The 27,992-nt window shown below is 35.3% G+C and overlaps 3 protein-coding genes across 3 annotated transcripts; all 3 read right to left on the bottom strand.

Annotated features, from left to right (window-relative positions):
- Window positions 1-228: 228 nt before the first annotated feature.
- Window positions 229-5,700, bottom strand: LOC143537034 (E3 ubiquitin-protein ligase SPL2-like). Its single transcript, XM_077030904.1, has 6 exons — window positions 5,182-5,700; window positions 3,396-3,497; window positions 2,044-2,214; window positions 1,812-1,933; window positions 841-960; window positions 229-746 (listed from the first exon to the last, which is right to left on the bottom strand). Exons 1-6 carry the CDS (start codon window positions 5,548-5,550, stop codon window positions 449-451), a joined length of 1,182 nt encoding a protein of 393 aa, XP_076887019.1. The 5' UTR covers window positions 5,551-5,700; the 3' UTR covers window positions 229-448.
- A 9,781-nt stretch (window positions 5,701-15,481) lies between these two features.
- LOC143538503 (trimethyltridecatetraene synthase-like) lies at window positions 15,482-20,304 on the bottom strand. Its single transcript, XM_077032059.1, has 3 exons — window positions 19,708-20,304; window positions 18,357-18,690; window positions 15,482-16,274 (listed from the first exon to the last, which is right to left on the bottom strand). The coding sequence occupies exons 1-3, from the start codon at window positions 20,280-20,282 to the stop codon at window positions 15,645-15,647; spliced, it is 1,539 nt and encodes a 512-aa protein (XP_076888174.1). The 5' UTR covers window positions 20,283-20,304; the 3' UTR covers window positions 15,482-15,644.
- A 2,973-nt stretch (window positions 20,305-23,277) lies between these two features.
- Window positions 23,278-27,829, bottom strand: LOC143538512 (trimethyltridecatetraene synthase-like). Its single transcript, XM_077032064.1, has 3 exons — window positions 27,251-27,829; window positions 26,403-26,736; window positions 23,278-24,225 (listed from the first exon to the last, which is right to left on the bottom strand). Exons 1-3 carry the CDS (start codon window positions 27,820-27,822, stop codon window positions 23,596-23,598), a joined length of 1,536 nt encoding a protein of 511 aa, XP_076888179.1. The 5' UTR covers window positions 27,823-27,829; the 3' UTR covers window positions 23,278-23,595.
- Window positions 27,830-27,992: the final 163 nt, after the last annotated feature.

Here is a 27,992-nt window from a genome sequence, read left to right as displayed (position 1 = left end):
TCTCGTTCATGTATGTCATCCGTGGAGTTCATAAACGGGTGGTGGTAATGCCAGTAGCAACAAGGCGGGCCAGCGGGCAGAACAGTTGCTGAACCCGTGCGCTGCAGCAATCACAACTTAAAACGTGTACAGCAATCTCATGTTCGTTCGCCAAATACTTGCGTTGTGTTAAATGAGTATAATGAAAGAGGATTCAAAAGAGGATGAACGTTGGGTTAGTAGAACACGCGTTTGCAGATGACGTAAATAAACCCTTAACTTGACACATACAAAGAGTAAAAGTGACAATTAGTTACCAACTTAATGTACTAATCAAACATTAAATAGTCCATGATACTCGAATGTCTCCAAAGTACAAACCCGTCGCCAATACACATATTATATACATCCCATTTTCATTCAACAATACTTTCAACACCCTCAAAAATCCCAAACTAAAACCTACACCTCAAGATTCATATATCCTGACCGAACTGCGAATCGTCTGTCTACAAACCGGGCATTTAGGAGCCAAATCCCGCTCAACAGACAGCGCGCACCGCGGGCAACAGACCAAATGCCCACACGGTACAAATGCAGACCGTCTCCGTCTCATCAAGCAGATCACACACAGCTGCCCTTCGGGAACATCAGCGCCCGCGTCCTCTTCTGCTGGCATGTCAGCTTCCGTCTCATTGGTCTCCTCAGCATCATTTTGCCGCTGAATCTGCCTTCGTTGTCTCCATTCTTTTAATTTGTTCCAGTTCCTGATAACGAGACATAACTGTTGATTAAAAGCTGCCAATTTAACATAATTATTATAGACATTAAACCCATTTTTGGAGTATATTGCTATAGTACCTTACGATAGCGTAGCCAAGGATACCGGTAGCTAGTGAACCCACAACAATTCCGCTCCAAAATAAAACTTTTGTCCTGAAGGTAAGCTCCATTACCATTTTAGCTTTGCTCATATTTGTTCTTGCAAGAAATAGTAGGTTGGTTAGTCAGTTTGTTACAAAGAAGTGTCAATTGTGTCAGGTTTAGCAGATTGAACCTGAACATTGCCCATATATTTATTCGTGTCAAAATCATTAACCCTAACATGAGCCGTTTAACACATTTATCTAACCGAGTCAATCGGGTTGATAGGTTGGTGGGTTGTAAAGGAGTTGATGAGTTATTAATAAATGGGTTAAGGGGTTGACCTAGGGGTGTGCACGGTCACTTTAGGTCGATTTTAGGCTCAAACCGAATGAAAAACCGAAAATTCAGTTAGATTTTTTGAAAGCAGTTTGGTTTCGGTTTCAGTTTTTTTAGTTTTATCATTTGGGCTTGAAATTTTTGGGCTGAAAAAGAATCGGCTAAAAATAGTGCATTAGGCCTAAAACTTTTTGTTAACTACTGATTAATTAATTATTACAGATTTGGTTACACTACTTATAGATTAATACATATTAATTAAAATTCACAATAATAAATGAAAATTCCATTACTTCAGTTGGAATATTTCGCTTTTAATTGCATGCAAAACAAAACTGAAAATTCGGTTTTTACGAAATTATAAAAATCAAATCGCCGGTTTTTGTTTGGGTTCGGTTTTAAATCGGTTTCATGCACACCTCCAGGTTGACCTTTTTGATTAAAAACAGGTTAAACAGCCAAACAGGTCAACATAAACACAGCACATTTAATTAAGCAGGCCAACCCGAACACAACCCGTTTACTAAACAGGTTAGATATGACAACCCAAAACCTGATTCTTGTTGTGTGAAAATATATACTGATAAATCAATATTGTTAGCAATCGATATTCAGTTGTATATCCTTACAAGAAAAAAGGTAGATCATTGCATGCCGTGACTTCAGGAGTTCCATTTTTCATGCTGACTAGGCCAACTGCAGTGATTTCCTTTCCGACTGGTAAAATTTTCTCTTCGTCGAGAAGCCCAACCTTCAACACAAACAAGAAAGAATTAATAAAACCAAAATCAAATAAGGATATGAAAGAACCTGCAATGTAGTGTAACGAGATAAACCATGAAGATTAATGTGTAGACTTACCGGATACTCGTGACCAAAAAATGCCTGAAGGAAGGTGTAAGGAGAAGCACTAATGGGCTGCAAATTGTGGTACACAGTTGTAAGAGGTAAAGGATGCCTTGAGCCTTCCAAGTTTACAACCAGAAAATCAGATTGTGGCCACATTCCCCCATCAATAAGGATAAAAGGAACCTACCAAGAAAAAAAATATACATATGAATATCATCATATCAAATTCTGATTTCTGAAGTAAGAAGATTATGAAGTTCATTAAGAAAAATAGCATTGCATTAAGTTGTAGCAATAATATAAAAGCTAGAGGTAGTAGGGATTGGTGAAAACAGAATTGAAGTGGGGTCACTCTTTAATAATATGATAAATAGATAAAGTGAAAGATAAAACTATAATAGTAAATTAGTAATTGCTGAACATTTACGTCTTAATAGATAACAGAAACTAAAACTAACAAGTAATTAAACACCACATAAAAACTCTGTATCATGTCTAAGTAGCATACTGATCCTGAAAAGATTAATACATTGGATGTTATTCATTAATATTGTTTAGAATATTGATGTGAAAAATCATCTATTGCTAATTGATAACAGTATTGCAAAATGTGATCCAAGTGTATGCCTCTCAAACAAGAAACTGGTGAGATTTATGGCATTCATAGATTAAAAGAAGTTATTTCTGATCTACAATATAGTAATAACATGGATGCAGAGCAGATTTTTTAAATATCCAATTATAATGTAGCTTTGATGCATCACTTGCAGATGAAGATGACAATCAAAAGTAAGTAATATCTTGTGAGATTAGTAGTATATGTATAAAAAAAAGTGGCAGATAGTTTATCAAGTCAAAAATAAATAAGCTAAATAAAGGTATTCAAATTCCAATAAAGCACATAACATGTCACACATTATTTAGAACCTTGAAGACACGTTACAGCAGTAAATAAACTACTTAAAGAACTAAAGTCTAGAACACAGGCAGTGTACTTCACCATCCTAATATCTGAACTAAAATCAAACCAAATAAACAAGATTATGATAGTTGGAAAGAGTAATAGGTTTCTAGCAAAAGCTAAAGTAGCCACATTATGAGCTAGATCTCAACGCAAATGATCCTGATAAGAGGTGTGCCCAAAACTTGAAACCAGTGCATTCAAATCAAATGTAAATTGAAGACATGCATGCTACTGTAAGTGTCCACATACATGGGTACCATTTATATTTGTGTTTTCTGTTCATTAACTAATTAAAACCAAGTGACTTCAATTCCATATAAGAAGATGATGTCGAACAATTGTATAACATCGACAAGTCCTCATAAGTCATAACTTAAAGTAACAAGATTATTAAAGTTACCGTTCTTAGTGATGAAGTTTCCTGCTCTTTCCAGTGTCTTGAAAACAAGGAACGAACATCTGAAGTCCATCCAAAAAATCCTCTCCATTCGTTGTATATACACTGCAAAAATTAAAGACAATTCACACTTTAAACTCAAAATCAAAAATACAGGAGCATTTGATACATCAGCCAAGAAGCTAGTCAAGTTATTCCTGCTATTTATAAAAGCATCACATCAATTCTAGATACAAGCAAATCATAGCAGCCAGAGGCCACATCATTCTAGCTATTAGTTGAGCAATTTTGCATAGGCCTGTAAACAAACCACGCAAACACGAACAAGGGCATGTCCGTGTTCGTTCAACTAACTTTAAAAAAATACGAACAGTTAATCAAACAGATTATGTTCGTTCATTTAAGAAATGAAAATGTTCATGTTAGTTTATGTTCGTTCGTTAAAAATCTAAACAAACAGTTCACGAAGATAAACACACATATACGAACAAAGTAACAAAGTAAACCAACACAAAAAATTCAATCACAACACCTCGAATGAATCAACATACAAACAAAGTCTGAAAGAACATAAACAAAGATAAAACGAACATAAAAGAACGTTCACAGACATAATCGAACAACCAAAGCATGTGTTCATGTTCGTTCATTTGACTAAACGAACAAAATTGCATGCCCATGTTTGTTTGTTTATTAAATAAACGAACATAAACAAACTTCTCATCAAGCGGTTCACAAACAGTACAGTGAACGTTCGATTCGTCTACAGACCTAATTTTGCATAACAAACTAAATAAGGATAACCTGATTCAATCATAACACCTTTAGTGGATCAACATATAAACAAATTCTGAAAAAAAAGCATGCTAACTTTGAATAAACAAACAGTTCATTCACAGACCAATTTTTGCATAACAAACTAAGTAGAGATAACCTAATTCAATCACAACACCCCTAATAGAACAACATATGATCAGATTCTGAAAAAAAAAATCAATTGATGCTAATTTTGAATAAAAAAGGCCTAACTTTGCACAGCAAACAAAGTTCAAACAACCTAATTCAATCACAACACCTTTAATGGATCAAAACATAAACAAACTCCGGAAAAAAAAATTGCTAATTTTAAACAAACTAACGTTCGGTTTGTTCACAGGCCTAGATTTGCATAACAAATTAAGTTCAAATAACCTAATTCAGTCACGACACCTCTAATAGATCAACATATAAACAATCCTAAAAGAAACATAATCGAACCTTCACGAACATAATTGAACAAAAATTAGCCAAACGGTTCACTAACAGTTCACTGAACGGTTCATTTACGAGCCTAATTTACGCATAACAAACTAAGCTCAGATAACCTAATTCAATCACAACTCACAGCACCTCTAATAAATCAACATAAACTAAACTAAGCTGAACAGTTCACAAACAGCTCACTAAATGTACGGTCCGTTGCCTAATTTTGCACAACAAACTAAGTTCAGATAACCTAATTCAATCACAACACCGCTAATAAATCAACATGTTAACAAATTCTAAAACGAACATAAACTGATAAAATATCAAAACAAGCCACATATATATATACACACACCGTTTGCGTCCTCTGCACGATAACCGCAGTTCACTAAATGTACGGTTCGTTGCCTAATTTTGCACAACAAACTAAGTTCAGATTACCTAATTCAATCACAACACCTCTAACTATAATTAATAAATCAACATATAAACAAATTCTAAAACCAACATAAACTGATAAAATATCAAAACAATCAATATATACCGTCTGTGTCCTCTGCACGATAACCGCCTTTTCGTTCGACTCATGCGACACCAAAACATTCTGTTTCTTCCAGTTTCCATTACCACCAGACTTCGTTTCCACAACTCCTCTAACAATAACAAGCTTCTCATCACTCGAAGAACTACCTGCACACGTGTCCTGATCGGACGGACTGGATATAACAGACCGGAGATCTGAAACCGTTACGTACGGTGCGTTTTTAACTTTGGTTAAAGCGGACGACGTCGTTTTGAACTTAATCACACTGCGGACTGCAATGTAAGCTAACGCTAGACCGAGTACCGCACCGTCGGCGGCTAGGGCTACTTGTGATAACACTGCTACTGCTGCTTGATCGTGTACGGACATCGTGTGTGTTGTTGAAGATTATTAGATATTTGAAGGTGTACGGTGGATTGGTAGCATCGGATTAGAGTGTGGACGGAATAGTACGTGATTTGGGTAAATGATGGGAAGAAGTCTTGGGGAGTACTCTAAAATGGAGCTTTGACCGGGTCGGGTTTTGCACTGCGAGAACGCGAATTTGGTCGGTGTTGGCCATGTTTGTTATGTTACCGGAACTAAATCTAAAAAATAAATTCTTAAAATAAGAAACCAAAAAAAGTAGCATCACACATATAACGAATTGTTCAGTCAGTAAAACCTGAGCCTCAGTGCAAACTCGGTCAGTATTGTTGACGTTTGTTACGATATAAACAACGTTGGTAAACCCGAAAAATATTAGTCAAATGCTTGTTCGTCTCTGATTTAATGCAAGCACCATTTATCCCGGTTGATTTGATGCTTGTACGTTGCAGCGCAAGTTAACGCGAATTTGGTCGGTGTTGGCCACGTTTGTTATGCTACCTGGACTAAACCTAAAAAATAAATTCTAAAAATAAGAAACCAAAAAAAGTAGCATCACACATATAACAAATTATTCGGTCGGTAAAACCTGAGCCTCGGCGCAAACTTGGTCAGTATCGCTGACGTTCGTTACGGTAAAAACAACGTTGGTAAACTCGAAAAATATTAGTCAAATGCTTGTTCGTCTTGTTGGGTTTCTATGGATATTTTAAATTTAGTTAACCATTTAACTAGTCACAATTAAGGCGGAAGCGTGATATAAACAAACTAAACATATGTATCCATGTGTATATATATGTATATATATTACAAGTTTATAGGAAATGTGTACATAAATAACCTAATTTATTCATGTTATAAGATTACCAATAATCTATATATTAGAAACCCGAAGCAAGGATCAAATGATACGGGAAAAACTAAACTATCAAAGCTTGTAAAACTTACATTCTTAAACCTTTAAGAGATGTAGTTGATGGTTGAAGAAGATGATGATGTTTCTTGGCTAGCTTTCAAGGAGAAAACCTCAAATGGTTCGTACCCCGAGCCTCCAATACACACCAAGCTATGTTAGGGAGCTTGAACACTTGAAACCGAAAACCGAATCCTCTTCCTTTTGCTTCTTCGGCCGAACCAAGAAGAACAAGAGAGAAAAGTTGGTTTGCTTACTTGAAAGTCATCTTTGTTACTTGTTTTAATATCTATATATATTCCCTTCAAACATGATCAAATCTTTTCATATATTGTGTTAGGTTTTGGTCAAGTGTAGATCACTCAAGCTCCACCAAAAACATGACAAAGTTTGACCAAATCTTTGGGGTGAGGGGCCCACCCAAAACCGGCCCCAAAATATATATATATATTTATTTATTTTTTATATATTTTATACTTTATAAAATATATAAACATCCTATCTTTTATAAACCATTTTATAAAAGAACACATAGTTAAATAATCATTCCAATAATAATTATTTGAATAAATAAATTAACCAATTAATTTATTTAACACTTTCAAGTAAGTATTCAGAACCCGATTTTCTGAATGTGTCGTGTTCTGTATTTGTCTTATAGATCTTATCTTAACAAATACATAATTGGTGTGTGTCTAACTCGTTATTGGGTATGACCCGACTTGGATCAAACACGGCTAGCCACATTAATCTAATTATGTGTATCGGGCATACGGTATTCCAACAATCTCCCACTTGCACGTGACTCATAAGATGTTAATGCTAATGGTGAATACCGCCTAACAACAGGTCACCACCCCTAGTGTGTTTGACTAAGTGCCATTCAATAACATCATCCCCTTCAAGTCCATACTTGATATGATATAGGTAAGTCTTATCACTACATCCCTTTGTTACTAGATGTCCTGTCAAAACGAAGAGACACAGAGTGATCATTCTCTCAATGATTTAACTTAACAGGCCTTAGACATCTAAACTCTCAACACATAAGAGGAACAAATCCCATCTTGACTGCATACATCCTCGTTGACATCTCGTATGATATCTGAGCTCTTTCTTACACGTTATCGTGTTACCGAAATAACAAAGAAGAGAGTCAAGTTATCAGACTTGATGAAAACCAGATCCAATATGCATCTCAGGTCAAAGGACATAATGATACTCGCCTTTACTCAATGATTACTTATGATCAGTTACACTAACTCCATGCAGTGATCCTTGAGAGCGGGTCAGTCCAATATTTGTATCCCACAAATATCTATGAACCTTGGTGGCAAACCTATGCCCTATATTCATCACATGAATATCAACCAATCCGGGTTCATAATAGTCTTACCTTCATACTTGTTCCCACAAGTATGATCGACTACGGACGTTTAGAACAACATAAGTCATTCATGGATTAAACATGCAAATATAGAACATAACTCATTGAATAATTAAAACATAATTAATTTTCATGAGATACCCATTACATTCGTTCTTATACAAACACTAAACACAGATTAAATCCACTCACTAGAATACCGAAGTCCTAATGCACAAACATGACCCTCATGCTTTGGCCTATCGAGGAACTTCGTGAGTGGGTCCGCAATATTTTGATCGGTATGAACTTTATGAATACATATCTTTCTCTTTTCAACTTCATCCCTTATGTAGTTGAATCTGCGCTCAATGTGCCTCGTTTTCTGATGAGCACGAGGCTCCTTGATCTGTGCAATAGCACCCTCATTGTCACAGAATATCTCTAGGGGCTCCTGAATGGTAGAGATAATCCCTAGATCCATGATGAACTTTTTCATCCATGCAGCTTCTTGGGCTGCCATTGAAGCGGCGATGTACTCAGATTCTGTAGTGGATAACGCGACAACATCCTGCTTCGAACTCTTCCAAGAGACAGCGCCTCCATTCAAAATGAAGACATATCCCGACTGTGACCGAGAATCATCTCGGTCAGTTTGGAAACTCGCATCCACGTAACCCTTTACGACGAGTTCCTCCTCACCAGACCCATATATTAAAAACATATCCTTAGTCCTTCTAAGGTATTTTAATATATTCTTGACAGCCATCCAATGACTGTCACCTGGGTTGTGCTGGTATCTACTCGTTATGCTTAAAGCATACGAGACGTCCGGTCTAGTGCACATCATTGCATACATAATAGATCCTATTGCCGAAGCGTAAGGAACATGCTTCATCCTATCCTGCTCTTCCTTAGAGCTAGGACTTTGGGATGAGCTTAACACGGTTCCTCTAGGAATAGGTACCAAACCTTTCTTAGAGTTTTCCATCCTGAACCTTTTCAGGATTTTATCAATGTATGCACTTTGATTGAGTCCGATCAATTTCCTTTGTCTATCCCTATAGACCTTTATTCCCAAGATATATGTCGCTTCTCCAAGATCCTTAATTGAGAAACGACTACTTAACCACGCTTTAACGTTTTCCATACTTGGTATATCATTTCCAAATAAAAGTATATCATCGACATACAAAACAAGGAACATGATTATACTCCCACTAGCCCATTTATGTACACACGCCTCATCACCGTTTTGGACGAAACCAAACGCTTTGATTTCTTCATTAAAACGATGATTCCACATCCGTGATGCTTGTTTCAACCCGTAGATTGATTTCCTTAACTTACATACTTTATCAGGATTAGATGGATCGACAAAACCTTCAGGCTGAACCATATGGACATCTTCCTCAAGATATCCATTAAGAAAAGCGGTCTTGACATCCATTTGCCATATCTCATAATCAAAATGAGCTGCAATGGCAAATAATATCCTGATCGACTTAAGCATCGCGACCGGCGAGAAGGTTTCATCATAATCAATCCCTTGAGTTTGTGTGAAACCTTTTGCTACAAGTCGTGCTTTGTAAGTATCTAAATTTCCATGCATATCGGTCTTCTTCTTGAAGACCCACTTACATCCAACCATTTTGGAGTTAAGTGGACGATTAACCAATTCCCAAACTTGGTTATCGTGCATGGATTGCATCTCGGCGCTCATGGCTTCAAGCCACTTGTCACAATCAGGTTGTGACATAGCATCTTTGTAGGAGATCGGTTCATCCGAATCGACCAAGAAGCAATCATCCACGAGAAATCCATATTTCTTGGGAGGTCGACTAATCCTACTAGATCTGCGAGCAACGTGTGTATGATCAACCATTTGATCACCTTCAACATCCTCGTGTTGAAAACTAGTATCGACCAACTGTGTATCATCCAGTGATTCTTGAACCTCTTCAAGTTCCACTCTCTTTTCACTAGGTCCTTCCATAAGGAACCTAGTTTCTAAGAAGTATCCTTTGCGTGAAATAAACACTTTTTGTTCACTAGGATTATAGAATATATATCCTATATCATCCTTTGGGTATCCTATGAAGATACACCTGATGGATCGAGCCTCAAGCTTATTTGGGGTGTCACGTTTAACATAAACTATGCATCCCCATACCCTTAAATATGAAAAGGATGGAACCTTTCCATGCCACACTTCATAGGGTATTCGATCCACCTTTTTGGTCGGGGCCATATTCAAAATACGAGCTGCTGTAAGTAGCGCATATCCCCAAAATAATGGTGGTAGTGAGCTTCGTGCCATCATTGATCGAACCATGTCCAACAGTGTTCGATTCCTCCTCTCGGATACTCCGTTATGTTGAGGAGTACCAGGAGGAGTGAGCTGTGAAACAATTCCACAATCTCTAAGATGACTTTGAAAAGCATCACTTAGGTATTCGCCTCCTCTATCGGAGCGGAGTACCTTGATTGTTCGGTCGAGCTGATTTTGTACTTCATTTTGAAATTCCTTGAACATTTCAAAGGCTTCATATTTGTGTTTCATTAGATACACATACCCATATCGACTAAAATCGTCGGTAAAGGTAATGAAGTACCTTTCACTATTCCTACTAGTGGGCTTGAGAGGTCCGCATACATCCGTATGTATGATACCTAACAAGTCCTTAGCCCTCTCATTTGTACCTTTAAAAGGTTCTTTGGTCATCTTGCCTTGAATACAAGATTCACACTCATTAAACGAACCTAACTCATTTGTTTTCAAAAGACCATTCTTTTAGAGAGTATTTACACGATTCTTGTTTATGTGTCCAAGACGACAATGCCAAATGTAGGAATCACTCAAATCCTTTTTGAGTCTTTTAGTGGAAGTTTGATATAATGAGCTATTTGAGGTATTGTCATGAACCAATTCATAAATACCGTTGTTTGGTACAGCTTTAAAATAAAAGATACCATTAGATGATACATGCATTTCTGATTTTACAAATTTAAAGTCAAAGTTACATTGTCTAAGAAGGTGCACAGAAATAATGTTCCTAGTCAAACTAGGAGCATACAAAACATTTCTCAAAACAACTTCCAAACCACTTGGAAGCGATAAAGTGAAGTCTCCTCTAGCGACCACGTGCACCCTTGCACCGTTGCCCATGAAAAGACTCACTTTGCCCTTCTTTAAGTCTTCATTCCTTTTGAACCCCTGCAACCAATTGCAAATATGAGTTCCACATCCGGTATCCAATACCCATGTGTTAGAAGAAATAAGATTTAGCTCAATATTAATCATAAAGACATTACCCGAGGCATGCCCCGCATTCCTCTTGTCTCTTAGCTCCTTTAGGTAGACCGGGCAGTTGCGTTTCCAATGTCCGGTCTCCCCACAACCAAAACAAGGATCATCCTTATGACCCCTCGGTTCCACAACCTTTTGTTTCTTTGCCACAACCGGTGCCTTGCCCTTACCCTTAAGATGCACAGGAGGACCCTTTTTTTTTGCTACCTTAGCCTTAGGATTGGGCTGAGATCGATTCTTGGATCCACCTACATTGATCGCAAACACGGGTAAAACCCTTTTACCCATACTCGCCTCGGCTGTTTTAAGCATCGAGTGAAGTTCTCCAATGTTTTTGTCCCACCCGTTCATGTCATAATTTAACACAAAAGTGTCGAACCTTTTCGACAAAGAGTTAAGGATCAAATCCGTTGCTAACTCTTTTGAGATGGGACAATTGAGCTTGGCGAGGCGATCAATGTAACTTTTCATCTTAAGTACATAAGTTGAAACTGGTTGATTATCATCCATTCTACATGCATTCAAGGCTCGAACCGTTTCGAACCTTTCAACTCTTGATTGCTTAAGGAACATTTCCTTAAGTTGAGTAATCATGTCGTACGCATTATGGTTTTCGAAATCCTTTTGGATTTCGGGAACCATAGTCGCCAACATGAGGCATGACACTTGAATGGAATCTTCCGTGTGTTTGACCCAATTCATGTATTCGACCTCACTTCCCTCTTCCGGTTCGTTGGGGATAGGTGTTTCCAAAACATGATATAATTTTTCTTGTTTTAGAACAATCCTTAAATTTCGGAACCAATCCGAAAAGTTATTGTGGTTAAGACGGTCTTTAGCGAGAATAGATCGGAGAGATACATTTTGGACGTTAGGGATTATGTTGTCGTCGACGTGTGCGGCCATCTGTAGAATTTTAATTAAGTTCATTTTAGTGTTTTACCTTTTTAATAATTAATACCCTTTTATATATACCAAATATAATTAATAATTAAAATCTAGAATCCAACGATAAACCCGACTCCGGTTAGGTGACCTTTTTCCCATTGTCGGTTTATCAAGGTAGTTATTCATAACAATTGCAAACCCTTTTGCAACTTCTAGAGTTTATGGGACCGGTTCGAAATCATATTTCGTGTCGGCATGTTTATCCCATCAACACCTATTAGACCCTATGCTTGGGTGACCCTCTTCACATGGTTCTAATTTAAGTCGTCCTACTTGTATCAACTTGTAATATCAACATACAAACGGTTAGGTGACCTTTTTCCCATTTATATGCCAATATTACCTCAACATATTAATTTACTCTACGTGGTTAGGTGACCTTTTTCCCACTAAGAGCTTACTAATATGTTAAGCGTTATACAAAAGGATGGTGTTTAACTTGTTATCCTTAATTTTAAAAGGGATTTTTAGTTTTAATAATTCTAGTTGTAAAACTTTAAATCATGTTCTAACATGCATTTAGTAACATGATTATTTTGAAACCATTTTCAAAATTCTAATTTATAATAAAACCATTTTATTATGGGCGTGAGACGGCTAGTTAATAAATCCATTTTATTAAACTACGTGTCACGTGATTACCGATAATTGTTAGAACCCGTTTTATGCTTTGTTAATTAATTCTATGTGACGAAGTTGATATCCTAATATCTAACAACCACACAATCAAACAATCAATTAACAAGCATACACAATTATACTAGACACGAGCCACTAAGTTAGACCACACTTGTTAGCCGAAACAAGTGTGTGTCTTAGGTCCGATCCTAAGGGACACACGACACATGGATGTTGTAGCTCCCACTTGATCCCGCATCCAAATGCGTCAAGCATCTTCTTCAACCCCGTTGTAATCCATTGGGCTTGAACTTGGGCCTTAGCTTCCATAAGCTTCCATTTGGGCTCAATGGGTGGGCTTAGGTCCTTTTGGGCTTGAATCCCCTTAATGGGCTTGTGAGACCCATTATCACCATACCCGGCCCAATAAGGCCCAAACTTCCAATTTTGCAATCTTCTTTAAATTTACAAAACAAATGTCCTAATACATTTTTTCTATAAAATAAAGATATTACAAATAATTTATTTATTACATACCCATATGAATAAATAATTACAAAACTGCCCCTAATTAATTATTACAAACCGAAACTTTGAATAATTAATAACAATCACAACAAACATCCATTTGGTCTACGGCTCGGTCTAGTTTTAACAAACATAACCCGTTATGTCTTAGGAACCCGTTCCAAAACCCCTTGACCTTATCGGGCCTAGACAAACCCAATAATTTGATTATGGGCTTCGGCCCACATGTGCAAAACACATGGGCTTCGGCCCAATAGAAAGTCTCATGGGCTTCGGCCCATTTAACCAAAAATGGGCTTCGGCCCATTTCACTTTCTCCCCTTTTTTTTCGGTTAGCCCATTAACCAAAACAAGTGGGCTTCGGCCCAATTTCACCCGAATTGGGCTTCGGCCCATTTACTCGGTTTTATATATATATATTTTTTTTTAACAAAGCCAAAAATTATAACAAGATTAAATACAAAAAATCATGCATGTTAATTTTTGTATAAAATCTTTCAAGGGGAAAAATATAAAACCGAAAACCCGAAGCTTAGTTTCCCGTATCCCGGCTCTTGATGCCATTTGTTGGGTTTCTATGGATATTTTAAATTTAGTTAACCATTTAACTAGTCACAATTAAGGCGGAAGCGTGATATAAACAAACTAAACATATGTATCCATGTGTATATATATGTATATATATTACAAGTTTATAGGAAATGTGTACATGAATAACCTAATTTATTCATGTTATAAGATTACCAATAATCTATATATTAGAAACCCGAAGCAAGGATCAAATGATACGGGAAAAACTAAACTATCAAAGCTTGTAAAACTTACATTCTTAAACCTTTAAGAGATGTAGTTGATGGTTGAAGAAGATGATGATGTTTCTTGGCTAGCTTTCAAGGAGAAAACCTCAAATGGTTCGTACCCCGAGCCTCCAATACACACCAAGCTATGTTAGGGAGCTTGAACACTTGAAACCGAAAACCGAATCCTCTTCCTTTTGCTTCTTCGGCCGAACCAAGAAGAACAAGAGAGAAAAGTTGGTTTGCTTACTTGAAAGTCATCTTTGTTACTTGTTTTAATATCTATATATATTCCCTTCAAACATGATCAAATCTTTTCATATATTGTGTTAGGTTTTGGTCAAGTGTAGATCACTCAAGCTCCACCAAAAACATGACAAAGTTTGACCAAATCTTTGGGGTGAGGGGCCCACCCAAAACCGGCCCCAAAATATATATATATATATTTATTTTTTTTTTATTTTTTATATATTTTATACTTTATAAAATATATAAACATCCTATCTTTTATAAACCATTTTATAAAAGAACACATAGTTAAATAATCATTCCAATAATAATTATTTGAATAAATAAATTAACCAATTAATTTATTTAACACTTTCAAGTAAGTATTCAGAACCCGATTTTCTGAATGTGTCGTGTTCTGTATTTGTCTTATAGATCTTATCTTAACAAATACATAATTGGTGTGTGTCTAACTCGTTATTGGGTATGACCCGACTTGGATCAAACACGGCTAGCCACATTAACCTAATTATGTGTCTCGGGCATACGGTATTCCAACACGTCTCTGATTTAATGCAAACACCATTAATTCCGGATGATTTGACGTCAATTTTTAATATTTAAAAGAAAAACATTATGTCGGGTAAGACATCTAGTTACGTACAATAAACTTCCTTGCTATATATACTATTTGGTCTACATCCCGCGTTACGGCATCTAACTAGCACGAATTCGGTTGATATAGATGGTGCCGATATTAAATGGTAAACATGATGTAGTAAGTAAAAAAACATAATTTTCTAAAGAAATTCATATGTACAATATTAAGAAGTCATATTTTAAACAACATACAAACAGTAAAAAAATGTATCGTCTTCTTAAAAGGCGTTCGTGACAAAACTATAATTGGTATCGTACCCAAATGATTTTTCTTAAAAAGCAACAATTTCAATTGAATATGGTGACAAGCAGACTCGAGCATGTGCATATTTTCGTTGAGAAGCAGGACATGAGGCATTCATTTAGCCATCAGACCAAGACAATTAATTGGTATCCTACCCAAATGATTTTTCTTAAAGCTTAACAAATACTATAAAAATCCTGTGGCACCAACTTTCATTTTTACTCTATATAAATAACTAGGTGAGGTGTTCATGAGCTGCACGAGCTTGGATTGATAAAAAAGCTTGAAATAAAGTTTGGTTAGTTATTAAGAATGAGATTGGGCCTTGTATGTTTTTATGTTTTACCTCATTTGGACTTGAAATAAAGCTTGGTTAGAATTGATGGTTATATTATAAATATATTATATAGTTTTAACATACATTCAAATATTATAATATTTAAAACATTCACATCGTACATAATTATGACACACAACAAAACATGTTAGAGACAATACATTTCAAGTGGAAGCCTGGGTTGAGCCATGACGAGAAGTGAAATCTTCTTTGGAGTCGAGAGTCCGAATATCTCCTCCATGTTTAAATCATCCTTGGTCATTGTATTTGGTAGTTTCCAGTTAAACCCGTGAAGTAAGTTAGCGAGTGTTCCTTCGACAACTTTAATTCCTAGGTTGTACCCGGGGCACATCCTTCGTCCAGCACCAAATGGCAACAACCTAAAGTCATGACCCTTGATATCAACTTCCTTTCCCATAAATCTTTCCGGACAAAAGTCTTCAGGGTTATCCCACAACTTAGGGTCTCTCCCGATTGTCCAAACATTAACAAACAAGCGGGTATCTTCAGGTATGTCGTAACCGGCTACTTTACAATCCTCACGAGCTCTTCTTGGAGCCAACATTGGTGCCACGGGATGCAATCTCATTGTTTCTATAGCAATTGCCTTGATGTAAGGCAGGTTAGGCGTGTCCTTTTCTTGAACCCATTTATTCTTGCCTATAACCCGATCAAGCTCCTCAGTTGCCTTTTGAAATATCTCCGGTTTCTTCAACATATGTGAAATAGCCCATTCAACTAAAGAAGCGGAGCTCTCGGTTCCACCTGCAAGCAAGTCCTACGACAAGTGCAAGATTGAAATTGTCACCAATAGAGCAAGGCTACCAAAAACTAATGTCACATACAATTCAAAAGTCGTACATGTAATAAAACCCTTGTTTTTTTTAATGTGCTTTGTAGGACTTGCTATCGACATCAGGAGTTTGCAGATACAGGATATGGATGACGGTTAGATCGCTTTGTATATGTGGTATAATGCAACGGGTTTTAGGATCAGTCCATGGTAATTTGATCTCGCCTCATTCCTTTCGACCTTCTTTCCTTTTGTTTTATTTCGCGTGTGTAGTTTTCATGTGTTTCTCTTTTCTAGTCTTGTACCTGTTTTTAGAGGTCGTCTTTTTTTGTTTCGGTTTGTATCTCCTTATCCTGTCTAGATTCTTACTAGCCGGGTTTTTTTACAAAATCTTTGCCATTCAAAAAAAATATATTATTACTTTAGGGACCATCCTATAAATTACAACTTTGACTAGACCTAACACTTCATGGGAATGGGATACGTTATTACACAGATTCATTGCAAATCATTAACGTTACAACTTTGTATGTATGGTACTTGTTGCGTGTCATGTGTTTATGTTTTTTCATGCATATATGCAAATAGTTGGTTTGTTTCTTAATTCTTATGCACCTCTATAGATTGCTATTTTGTTATATACCTTAGATGGTAGCTATATTATTATTAGCTTTCAGGCGCATATGTATGTTTGGTGGAGGTCTTTTGGCCTATTCTTGATCATTTTATTTTCTTTAGTTGAAGACTTGAGAGTCGAACCTGGTATCCTATATAGAAGCTCGTTTTATGTTTTTCGGTTCTATTAAGATATAAACCCTGGACTAGTATCTGTATATATAAATTTATGGTTGCAGCCCGTTGACCATAAGTCATTTATAAGACCAAACCACGTATATCCTTGTGTTACATCCTTGTTTATTTTATGCAATTTGATTGCGCGTGTTTTGCATTGTGTTTTATTATATGTACATGTCTAGCTAACATGCACATATGCACATGTGGTCATAGATTTCGTAATATGGAATCTTTTACGGGAGTTGAAGAAGAGAATTAAAAAAATTAGAAAATGACAGAATTTAACTTACCAAAGAAAAACTTTAACCAATTTTTTCCTCCTTTTATTTTCTTAACATTCATTTGGAATACTGATGGGATGGATATTTACCCAACCGGTCATCTTCATTTCACCTTTGAAAAAAACTAAATACAGATGTGAAGCTATCTGACCTAACTCGAAACCTTATGTAATATATATTACAAATGAGACTTAAACTTAAGACCCCTCTCCCCACTCTTATTAAAGTAAAGTATTTGAGTAACTCACCTCAACTGCTTAGGTTGAAGATCATCAGTGAAAAAACTTAATTAATCAGTGACCTAAAATTCCCAAAATGATCCGTTTCAATTTCACCGTCACGGTGAGATTCAAAGACCAATAGAAAAATGACACGTATCCAAACTCATCATGAAGATGAATTTGAGCTCAAAACTCACCGTGAGGATGGATTTGAGCTCAAAACTCAAAATCAAGAGTTTAGGATTATATTCTTTTAATTAACTTTTATTATCAAAGCTAAAAGAAAGAATAAATGATTCATTAGAAAAACAGTTTTCATCTAAACTTTTCTATGCTATGTGGGGCAAACTTCTTCACATGTTTTTTAAAAGAGAGGCTCCAATCTCCATATTCAAACATGAACAAAAACGGTTTCATGAAGAAAATTAAAAAATTATCGATTAACGATCCAAAACTGTTTATTTCGGTAAACCAATAATTAATTGGATATGTATTGACGATTTCGAGATCTTGTGATGTGATTCGTGGATCGACTTCATGAAATATAAGTATTCTTGTACATAATATACGTTAAGCAATTATTATGTTCTATATTTTCTTTGCATGTTATTTAGAAATGATCACTTAATCAAATTTCAAATATCGAGTATTATTATTTTTTTATTATATTATATAATTTTAATGTGACTTGTTATGCATTTGTTATAGCTTAATATATTCAAGTCACCTAGACCAATAAAAACCAAAAAATAAACTAGTAAAATACAAACCTGAGTAAAAGCTTTAACCCCATGTCTCTCAATCTTAACATCAAGAGTCGGATCATCAGCAACTTCCAACAACAAATCCACCATGTCCTTCGCCACAAACCCCTCACCGGCCGCGGTCCGGCGCGCGGTATGCTCATCCAAGACATGCTCCAAAAACCTATCAAACTTCTTGCTTAGCACCTTCATCCTCTTCACATACCCTTGCAAATCCATAAAATCGATCCATGGTATCGAATCCCCAATATTTAACACACCGTTTAACAAAAACAACTCGTCCACCATCTTCTTAAACTCGTCCCGACTCACCACCGAATTTCCTGACTCGTCCAAATAGCTGTAAATGTAATTTTTAAACGACTTAGTTTTGCTATGATCTTAAATGAATGAATGAAAAAATTAAGGGAAAAAGACCAAAATGGCCTATTTGACCAACGACATTCCTTAACTAGTCATTCGAGTCTTTAAATACCCAAAATGGTCATTCTAACTTCTAAGAACGGTCGGACCAAATTTTTAGTTCTGTCGTCCGACAGTTTATGAAACTAACAAGATATTGACACGTGTTCTTCAAACAAACAAGATATGCCATCATAATGATTTATTCTGCCGGCGGCTGATCTTTTCCGCCGGCCGATTGATCTATTCGATCGGGTATTTCAGAAAATGATTAATTTGATAACAAAAGGATGTTTTTTAAAACAAAGTGCCGACCAAAAAATATAGACCAGTCACCCGACAGAATAGATCAGTCGGCCGACAGATTAAATTAGTTGTCTGACACTATAGATTGATTAGTTCTTTAAATACCCAAAATGGTCATTCTAACTTCTAAGAACGGTCGGACCAAATTTTTAGTTCTGTCGTCCGACAGTTTATGAAACTAACAAGATATTGACACGTGTTCTTCAAACAAACAAGATATGCCATCATAATGATTTATTCTGCCGGCGGCTGATCTTTTCCGCCGGCCGATTGATCTATTCGATCGGGTATTTCAGAAAATGATTAATTTGATAACAAAAGGATGTTTTTTAAAACAAAGTGCCGACCAAAAAATATAGACCAGTCACCCGACAGAATAGATCAGTCGGCAGACAGATTAAATTAGTTGTCTGACACTATAGATTGATTAGTAGGATGACATATTTTACTGTTTTAAGGACACTTGTCAAGATCTTGTTAATTCCATAAACCGCCGGACGACTGAACAAAACGGTCGACCAGACCGTTCTTTAAAGGGCTATTTTGAGTATTTCTAAAATTAGGTGGTTAGTTAAAGCATATAGTTGGTCAAATGGTTGGTCATTTTCTTAAAATTTATTTATTTTATAGAAAATAAATAAATAAATACCTTCTTCCCAAAACCATCCTACTAATAACATTCAAACTCACTGTCGATAACACATCCTTCAGACTAATCTCTTTACCCGCGGATTCGAGTAACGATTTCAACATCGAATTCGTTTCCTCCACTCGGATATACTCATACGAATCTAGTTGTTTCGCGTTGAACAACACGACTACACACATTTTGCGAGCTTGTCTCCAATACGGTCCGTATGGTGACCACGTGATATCCGAATAATTGTACGTTGTGTACTTGCCAGCCGCGGTTTTCGGCCTGCATGAGAAGTTAAGGTCTTGTGTCTTAAGGAAAGCCTTAGCCATTTCGACCGATGAGGCGATTATGAAATTGTGGGAGCCGAATTTGAGTTGCATGATTTCGGCGTATTTTTGGGAGAGTTTGTGGATGGAACGGTGAGGGAGGGGGCCAATGAGGTTGAGGTTGCCGATTATCGGCCAGGGTTTAGGGCCGGGAGGGCGGTTGAGGTGGCGGTGGCGACAGAGACGGAGGGATAGGAGGAGGAGAGCCATGGTGGCTAGCCATGTTATGGTGTAATAATAAGTTGAAGGAAGTGAGTCCATTGGGAATATTGGAGTGAATGTTATTATTGTGAAAATATAGACATGATATAGTTGTTATTTATAGTGCAAGTGTTATAGTGTTAGGTGGATATAGGATACATAAATACACAAAAATAAACCTATTATTATTACACTATTAATCTTTTATAAATTAAAAGGACTCATTTTGTGTTTATATATACAAACATTTTTATGAATTTTTCATATTATTTTGTAAACCAAATGAATTATTTGTAATTTTTTTAATTAACTTATGCAAAAACAAATACATTGTTAGAAAAATAGGCTATATTAAAGTATTATATAAAAAAATAAAACATGGCAAACAATTAAATAAATGATGTTTTTACCTAAGTAATATGAAAGAAAAACCGACTTTTATCATAAAATTAGTTATATGAAAACTCATTTGTAATTAATCAGAGTAAAAAAAATATATGCTAATCTAAGTTCATATATTCGATGATCGGGTGCCAAAGCTGAATACCGTAGAGTGGCCAATTTGGTGGCCGGAATATGCTGGTTAGGTAATTTCGTATTAGATATCTATCATTTGTTAACTCGTGCAACTATCAAGTATCAACTGTGATAATATGAGTGTTATCTACTTATGGAAAATCCCGTTCACAAGTGTACCAATCACATATATAGGGGCATAGAGCCCAACATCCATTTGTTCAGGAAAAGGTGCCATGGTCGGGTTCAAGTTTGTGTCCTACGTGCCCCTCTGGTTAGCAGATTGTAGACGTTTTCACAAAGGACCTACCTCAAGTTCTATATTGAGACAAATAGTGGACCCAAGATTTTTAGTCAACGAGGTTAAATAGTGGACAAATAATGTACTCAAGCTTAAATGTAGCTTTCGTTTGAACTATCACCACATATATACAATAGTGGGCCCAGGATTTTTAGTCAACGATATCCCATTTTTCTGGTGTGCAAATTTTTCAGGTCAGTCATTGTTCGGGTCGGGTCGAGACGGGGAACATAATACAAACAATATCATTATAAAACACACAAAAATAGGATATCATTCAAAACGAGAAAAACAAACATTATAAATTCTTTTAAGTTGTTCAATATTCAAGTTTTAACAAAATTAAGTCACAATCTAACAAATTAATTGTGGATGGCTATACCAGTCCCACAACATATTATGATGTGATTTTTGCTACGTCATGGCCTACTAGTATTATGTCCTGCGTTCCTTTTCTGATTGTTTCCTTTTCATCGATAGTTTGTGGTTATGCAATTCTCAACGTGTTGAGTTTGTATTCAACGCAAAAATAAAAAAGAATATTTGTTGCAAAGTTGGAAAACACATAAAAATTTCACCTTAGTTAATGGTCTAACGGTTTCTCATGATTGAATGTTATACCACTTGTGTACAATATTGGATAAAATCATAATCAATTTAAATAAGAAAAAAAAATATAAAGAAACAGTCTATAAAACAACGGCAAACATGAATTAAAAAAAAACAATCAAATAACTACTGTTATAGTTAAGGAATGATATATTAAATTGTTGTGTTGAAGTGAATAAAACCGGAATTTTGATTTACAAGTTCACTTGAGTTTGAGTTAAAAAATAAAAGACAATAGAAACGGAACTTAACCTGCGACATTTCATTGGCAAAACAACGGACTTATCGCCAAACTACATTAATATTACTAATATGGTTTCCAAGCATTATCATCATTATTCAATTTATTTTTCATAATCTAGCTATTTTTTAAATCAAATGAAATTATTTATAATTTTTTTAATTAACTTGTTACAAAAACAAATACATTATTAGGAAAATAGTTTGTATGAAATAAAGTATTATATAAAAATAAAATAAAATATGATAAACATTCTATAAATAATATTTTTAATAATAATATTACATATTTGTTATTTTACCTAAGTAATATGAATCAAAAACCGACTTTTGTCATAAAATTAATTAGTTGTATGAAACACTCAAACACATATTTGTAATCAGAGTTAAGACAATACTAATTTAAGTTTACATGTTTCACAATCATGTATCAAAGCTGAGTACCATAGAGTGGCCAATCTAATGGCCTGAATATGTTGGGTAGGTAAGTGTAACCTCTTATTAGATATTTGTCGTCTGCTAACTCGTTTAACTATCGTCAACTATGATAATATGAGTGTTATCTACTTATCGAAAATCTCGTTCAACACAAGTGTACCAAGCACATAGAGCTCAACATCCATTTGTTATCGGGAAAAGGTCAAGTTCATGTCCTACGTGTCCCCCTGGATAACATATTGTAGACGTTTTCACAAAGTGCCTACTTCGAGTTCTGTATTGAGAAATATAGAACTATATTGTACTCAAGTTTAAATGTAGCTTTCGTTTGAACAACAACTGCATATATTGTTTACTACTTTACTTCTAATAATAATTACGTTGGTACTACATTAATAGTAATTAAAACCTATATAATATTTAAGACGACCACGTGAAGACCGGTTTCAATAGTCGAGATGGTATCTTACTATTAAAGTTATCGTATTTGATAAATATTAAAACACTAAAAACTGCATTATATATTTTTTGTTTATAACCAAAAGAGTTTTCTAATTTAGTAAACTCTTATGACGTCAAGTACACAACCAACCTTTACGTTATCGAACAAAGTCTACCTTTTAATATAAAAAATATCACTAAATAATATTAGTGTTATTTTCTAGATATAAAATACATATATTGACACAAATAGATCGGACCTATCTATATAATGCATTTAAGAGGGTTATTTTAAGACTAGGGTTATCTTTGAGGGGGTACCAGTTTTGAATCTTAGCTCATGTGCGTGCTTTGAAATATGGTCAACATCACTGTAAAGAGAATTCAAAACTTGGATAATTGGGGCCTGATAAGTGTGATGACTCTCTGGAAGAGACACTGTTGTCACAGTGATACGCTTTTCAAATATATTTTACTGAAATCACAATGCTATAATTGCTAATTATGTTGTTGAACATTGCTACTTGTGTTGGTTATTGAAATTGTTAATGCTAGAGCTTCATTGGAAAAATTCTACAAAATAAATTATCGATAATGACGAGTGAATGAATGGTTGCTAGAGTATAAAGTTTAGGTGATAACTTGCTCATAGGTTTATTATTTTTATTTTTTAATATAGTTTCTGAATTCAATTTTAATTTAAAACATATTGTGGTAAACTTTTTGTGATATCATAACTAACACAAACAACCTACAAGGAATACATTAGCTTAATATAACATATAAAACATTCATCTTGTACATAATTAAATCACACAAGAATACATACTAGAAACGGTACATTTCAAGCGGAAGTCTTGGTTGAGCCACCGTGAAAAGTGGAATCTTCTTTGGAGTCGTGAGCCCATATATCTCCTCCATGTTTAAGTCATCTTTGGTCATAGTATTCGGTAGCTTCCAGTTAAACCCTTGGAGTAAGTTAGCGAGTGTTCCTTCGACAACTTTAATTCCTAGGTTGTACCCGGGACACATTCTTCGTCCAGCACCAAATGGCAACAACCTAAAATCCCGACCCTCGATATCAACTTCCTTTCCCATGAACCTTTCCGGACAAAAGTCTTCAGGGTTATCCCACAATTTGGGGTCTCTTCCAATTGTCCAAACGTTAACGAACACGTGGGTCCCCTCAGGTATGTCATAACCATCTACTTTACAATCCTCACACGCTTTTCTTGGAACTAACATTGGTGATACGGGATGTAACCTCATTGCTTCTACAATAATTGCCCTTATGTAAGGTAGGTTAGGCATGTCCTGTTCTTGAACCCATCTATTCTTGCCTATGATCCGATCGAGTTCTTCAGTTGCCTTTTGGAATTTGTCTGGGTTCTTTAAGAGTTCTGAAATAGTCCATTCGACTATAGTAGATGAACTCTCAGTTCCACCAGCAAGCAAGTCCTACAAATGTAAGATTAAAATTATTATGGAATAACATTACCAAAAACTAATGCCACTAACAATTAGAAAGCAACACATGTGGTCCCCGCTTATATTTAAAAAAAAAATAACGAAATTTACGTTTAACTCTAACGTTTGAGAAACAGTTTGAAATTTATATGAACGTGAAGGCATTCATTACTCATTAATCACTATTACTCGAAAGACCATCCATTAGATTACAACTTTGACTAGACCTTACACAGGATACACCAAATGACTTCTTTGAAAGTTTAAGGGTTCAAGTTATGTACCCTGATGAACATTGGTGAATATTATTAGTACTAGATTAGATTGTCAAAAAAAAAATAACTTCATGAGTTACCTACCTTAATTACAACTTTGTACATATGCATATTGTAAAACTTGGAGCAATACCAACTTAAAGGACCCGAATGGTTAATACGAAAAGTATAAGGGTGGTACGGAAGATCTCAAGGGGCGGTTCGGTGGAGATCCAAAGTTCAGGGACCAAGTTGAATAACTTGGTGTCATAGATATATTTTATTTATTATTAAATAAATTAGAAGTCTAGTATGTTTATGTTTCCTAGTTTGAGTAGGATTACAATTGTGGGTGTTATATAAACCCATCATTAGTTTTCTTTTGGTAGAGAAAGAGTAGAAAGTATTTGTTCTTATTTCTTATTAATGAAAAGAGTCGCATAAACGTTTTATGTAAAATCGTGTTTGGTGTTCTTGATTCACTTGTATAAGGTTTAACACATGTATCATTATTTTCATTTGAATGTTTTGTCATGTGTTTCTATTTTTCATGAATGGCTTGTTTTTTATGCACCTCTAACTCTATAGGTTGGTATTTTGTCATGGAATTTGTTCGACACCTTATATTAGATTCATGCACATGTGTAAAGAAATTGTATTTTGTATTACATTAACGACACGAAAACTTGTTTAATGAAAAAGTACTCTGATTAATTTATACATTTCTAAATAATTAAAATTAGTAGGCTATGCTTCATTCTTTTCTCATTCTTAGTACATGAAATATAAAAATGTTTTACAAAATGAAATAAAAATAGTTAAACGAGTTATATGCATACTTAACACTCGTATTAATTATACGGTCTTTAACATATTAAAACATGATAATATCAATTTTGTCAGCGCATTTTAATACTTATTTATGGTTCCATGCATATAGGCATATAATTTGTATTATATTTTATTATTACATTTGTAGGTTCATGTAGTCTCTTCAGAATTCTTAGTAAGGAACCAGTTACTTGAGATAGAAGATAGAAATACAAAATTATGTTTATTAATTTTTTAATTGTATTTATATCAAACAGAAATTCTTACGCCTACTATTTTATCTTACACCAATAAAACTCTAACATGAGACATTCAATCCAAAAGTCATGTGTCTATCAAATGAGTTAGTCCTATATTAGCAAAATAAAATTATAATATATAATTTAATCAGCCTAAGAAGCATCTTGCTAGTTAATAATATGCATAATTCTTCCATTAATTACATAGTAAAAATTTTATTTGTTTTTAACTTCACTAGTTGACTTTAAGATCTTACCCCATATGATTTTAACGAATCAAATTTAATTAGTTGTTTAATATAAGTTCGTTTTTGAACGAGATTTTACGTATTTTTATCACCAATTTGGTTGATCTCTCGTCATAAGAAATCTTATTTAACATCTTAATATTATTAGGTCAATGAACTTTTTAATGTTGTTTTATTATTATTGGAAGTCAAATGTTTATAAAATAATGGCTTTAAACATGTAAGTTTAAACCCCTCTAAACTAAAAGACACTATAAAACAACAAACAAAAAGAGTATTACCGACGGTCAGATCTGTTGATATCAATGGTTACCTAAAAATCTTGAAAGTACACATATTGTAACTAGAAATATGCCAACGGTTAATCTTATTTGCAACAGATTATCCGAATATATTTTCGAGGGATAACCAACGGGCCACCAACAACCCTTGAGTTCGTCCAAAGTGATGAACTTTTTTGTTGTCAGAAACACACGTTATATCACCAAAGATTAAACTCAAGACCTCCTAGGTAAGAGGTTACACCTAATGTCACCTTATATATTAAAGTGACATTAGACCATATATAACGATAAATAAAGTAGTAAATTAATAACCTGAGTAAAAGCTTTAACACCATGTCTCTCAATCTTAACCTCAAGGGTTGGATCATCCGCAACCTGTAACAACAAATCCACCATATCCATCGCCACAAACCCCTCCCCATCTGCCCTCCGCCGCTCGTTATGTTCATCCAACACGTGCTCTAGAAACCGATCAAACTTCTTGCTCACCGCCTTCATCCTCTTCACATACCCTTGCAAATCCATAAAATCGATCCATGGTATTGCATCTCCTATGTTCAACACACCATTCAACACAAACAACTCGTCCAACATTTTCTTAAACTCGTCCGGACTCACCACCGAGTCCTCCGATTCATCCAAATACCTATGAATATGTAATGTTATATGTAATGTTATGACCCCAAGATCTATAATATAACTTTTAAACGACTTAGTTTTATTATTCAAAAAGAACTAGCAGCGTAACATATTGTTGGCCGCCGTTTACCTTTCATTTCGATGTAAACATGGTTTTTCTTTTTGGATGAGGTGATTTTACATAAAAGAAAAAAAGAAAAAAAAATGATTTTAGGTGGCTAATTAAAATTCTAAGTGCTTTTAGGTAATTTGCTATCTTAGATAGCGGATTATGACGACACATCAGCTAATTTTTCAAATGACAGTCCAAGTCATCCAATTGTGACATGTAGAATCCGCTGTCTCAAATAGCGGATTACGCTAACCACCATTTTTGGATGATGACATGGACTGCCACTTGAAAAGTTAGCTGATGTGTTCTGATAGTCTAATATCTAAGATAACAAATTATCTAAAATTCACTTTCTCTTTTGTCATAAACATGAATGAAAAGTTTATTTCTTCAATAAATAAATAAATACCTTTTCCCTAAAACCATCCTACTAATAACGTTCAAACTCACTGTCGATAACATATCCTTCAATCTAATCTCTTTACCAGCGGATTCGAATACCGATTTCAGCAACGATTTCGTTTCTTCCACACGTATGTACTCATACGATTCGATACGTTTTGGGTTAAACAACACCATTCGACACATTTTACGTGCTTGCCTCCAATACGGTCCGTATGAAGACCACGTCATATCCGAATAATTATACGTTGTGTACTTCCCAGCCGCGGTTTTCGGCCTGCATGCAAAGTTAATATCTTGTGTTTTAAGGAACACATTAGCCATTTCGACGGATGAAGCAAAAACAACGTAATTAGACCCGAATTTGAGTTGCATGATTTCGCCGTATTTTTGGGAGAGTTTGTGGATGGAACGGTGGGGGAGGGGGCCAATGAGGTTGAGGTTTCCGATTATCGGCCAGGGTTTAGGGCCGGGAGGGCAGTTGAGGTGGCGGTGGCGGCGGAGACAGAGGGATAGGAGGAGGAGAGCCATGGTGGCTAGCCATGCTATGGTGTTATATGTTGAAGGAAGTGTGTCCATTGGGAATATTGGAAGTGAATGTTGTGAAAATAAATATTAGATATGTTTTTATTTATAGTTGGATATTTGGATATTGTAAGTGCAAGTGTGTGATGGTGTTAGGTGGACTTTGAATTTATGGTTGATATATATATATATATAATACTTAATTTGATATATATATAATATTT

Source organism: Bidens hawaiensis, unplaced genomic scaffold, assembly GCF_021521415.1.
Source record: "Bidens hawaiensis isolate Kalapana, Puna unplaced genomic scaffold, B.hawaiensis_p1.1 tig00000780_1, whole genome shotgun sequence".
NCBI classification, from domain to species: domain Eukaryota; kingdom Viridiplantae; phylum Streptophyta; class Magnoliopsida; order Asterales; family Asteraceae; genus Bidens; species Bidens hawaiensis.
The sequence above is the reverse complement of the archived record's forward strand: the minus strand, read 5'-3'. Positions and strand labels throughout refer to the sequence as shown.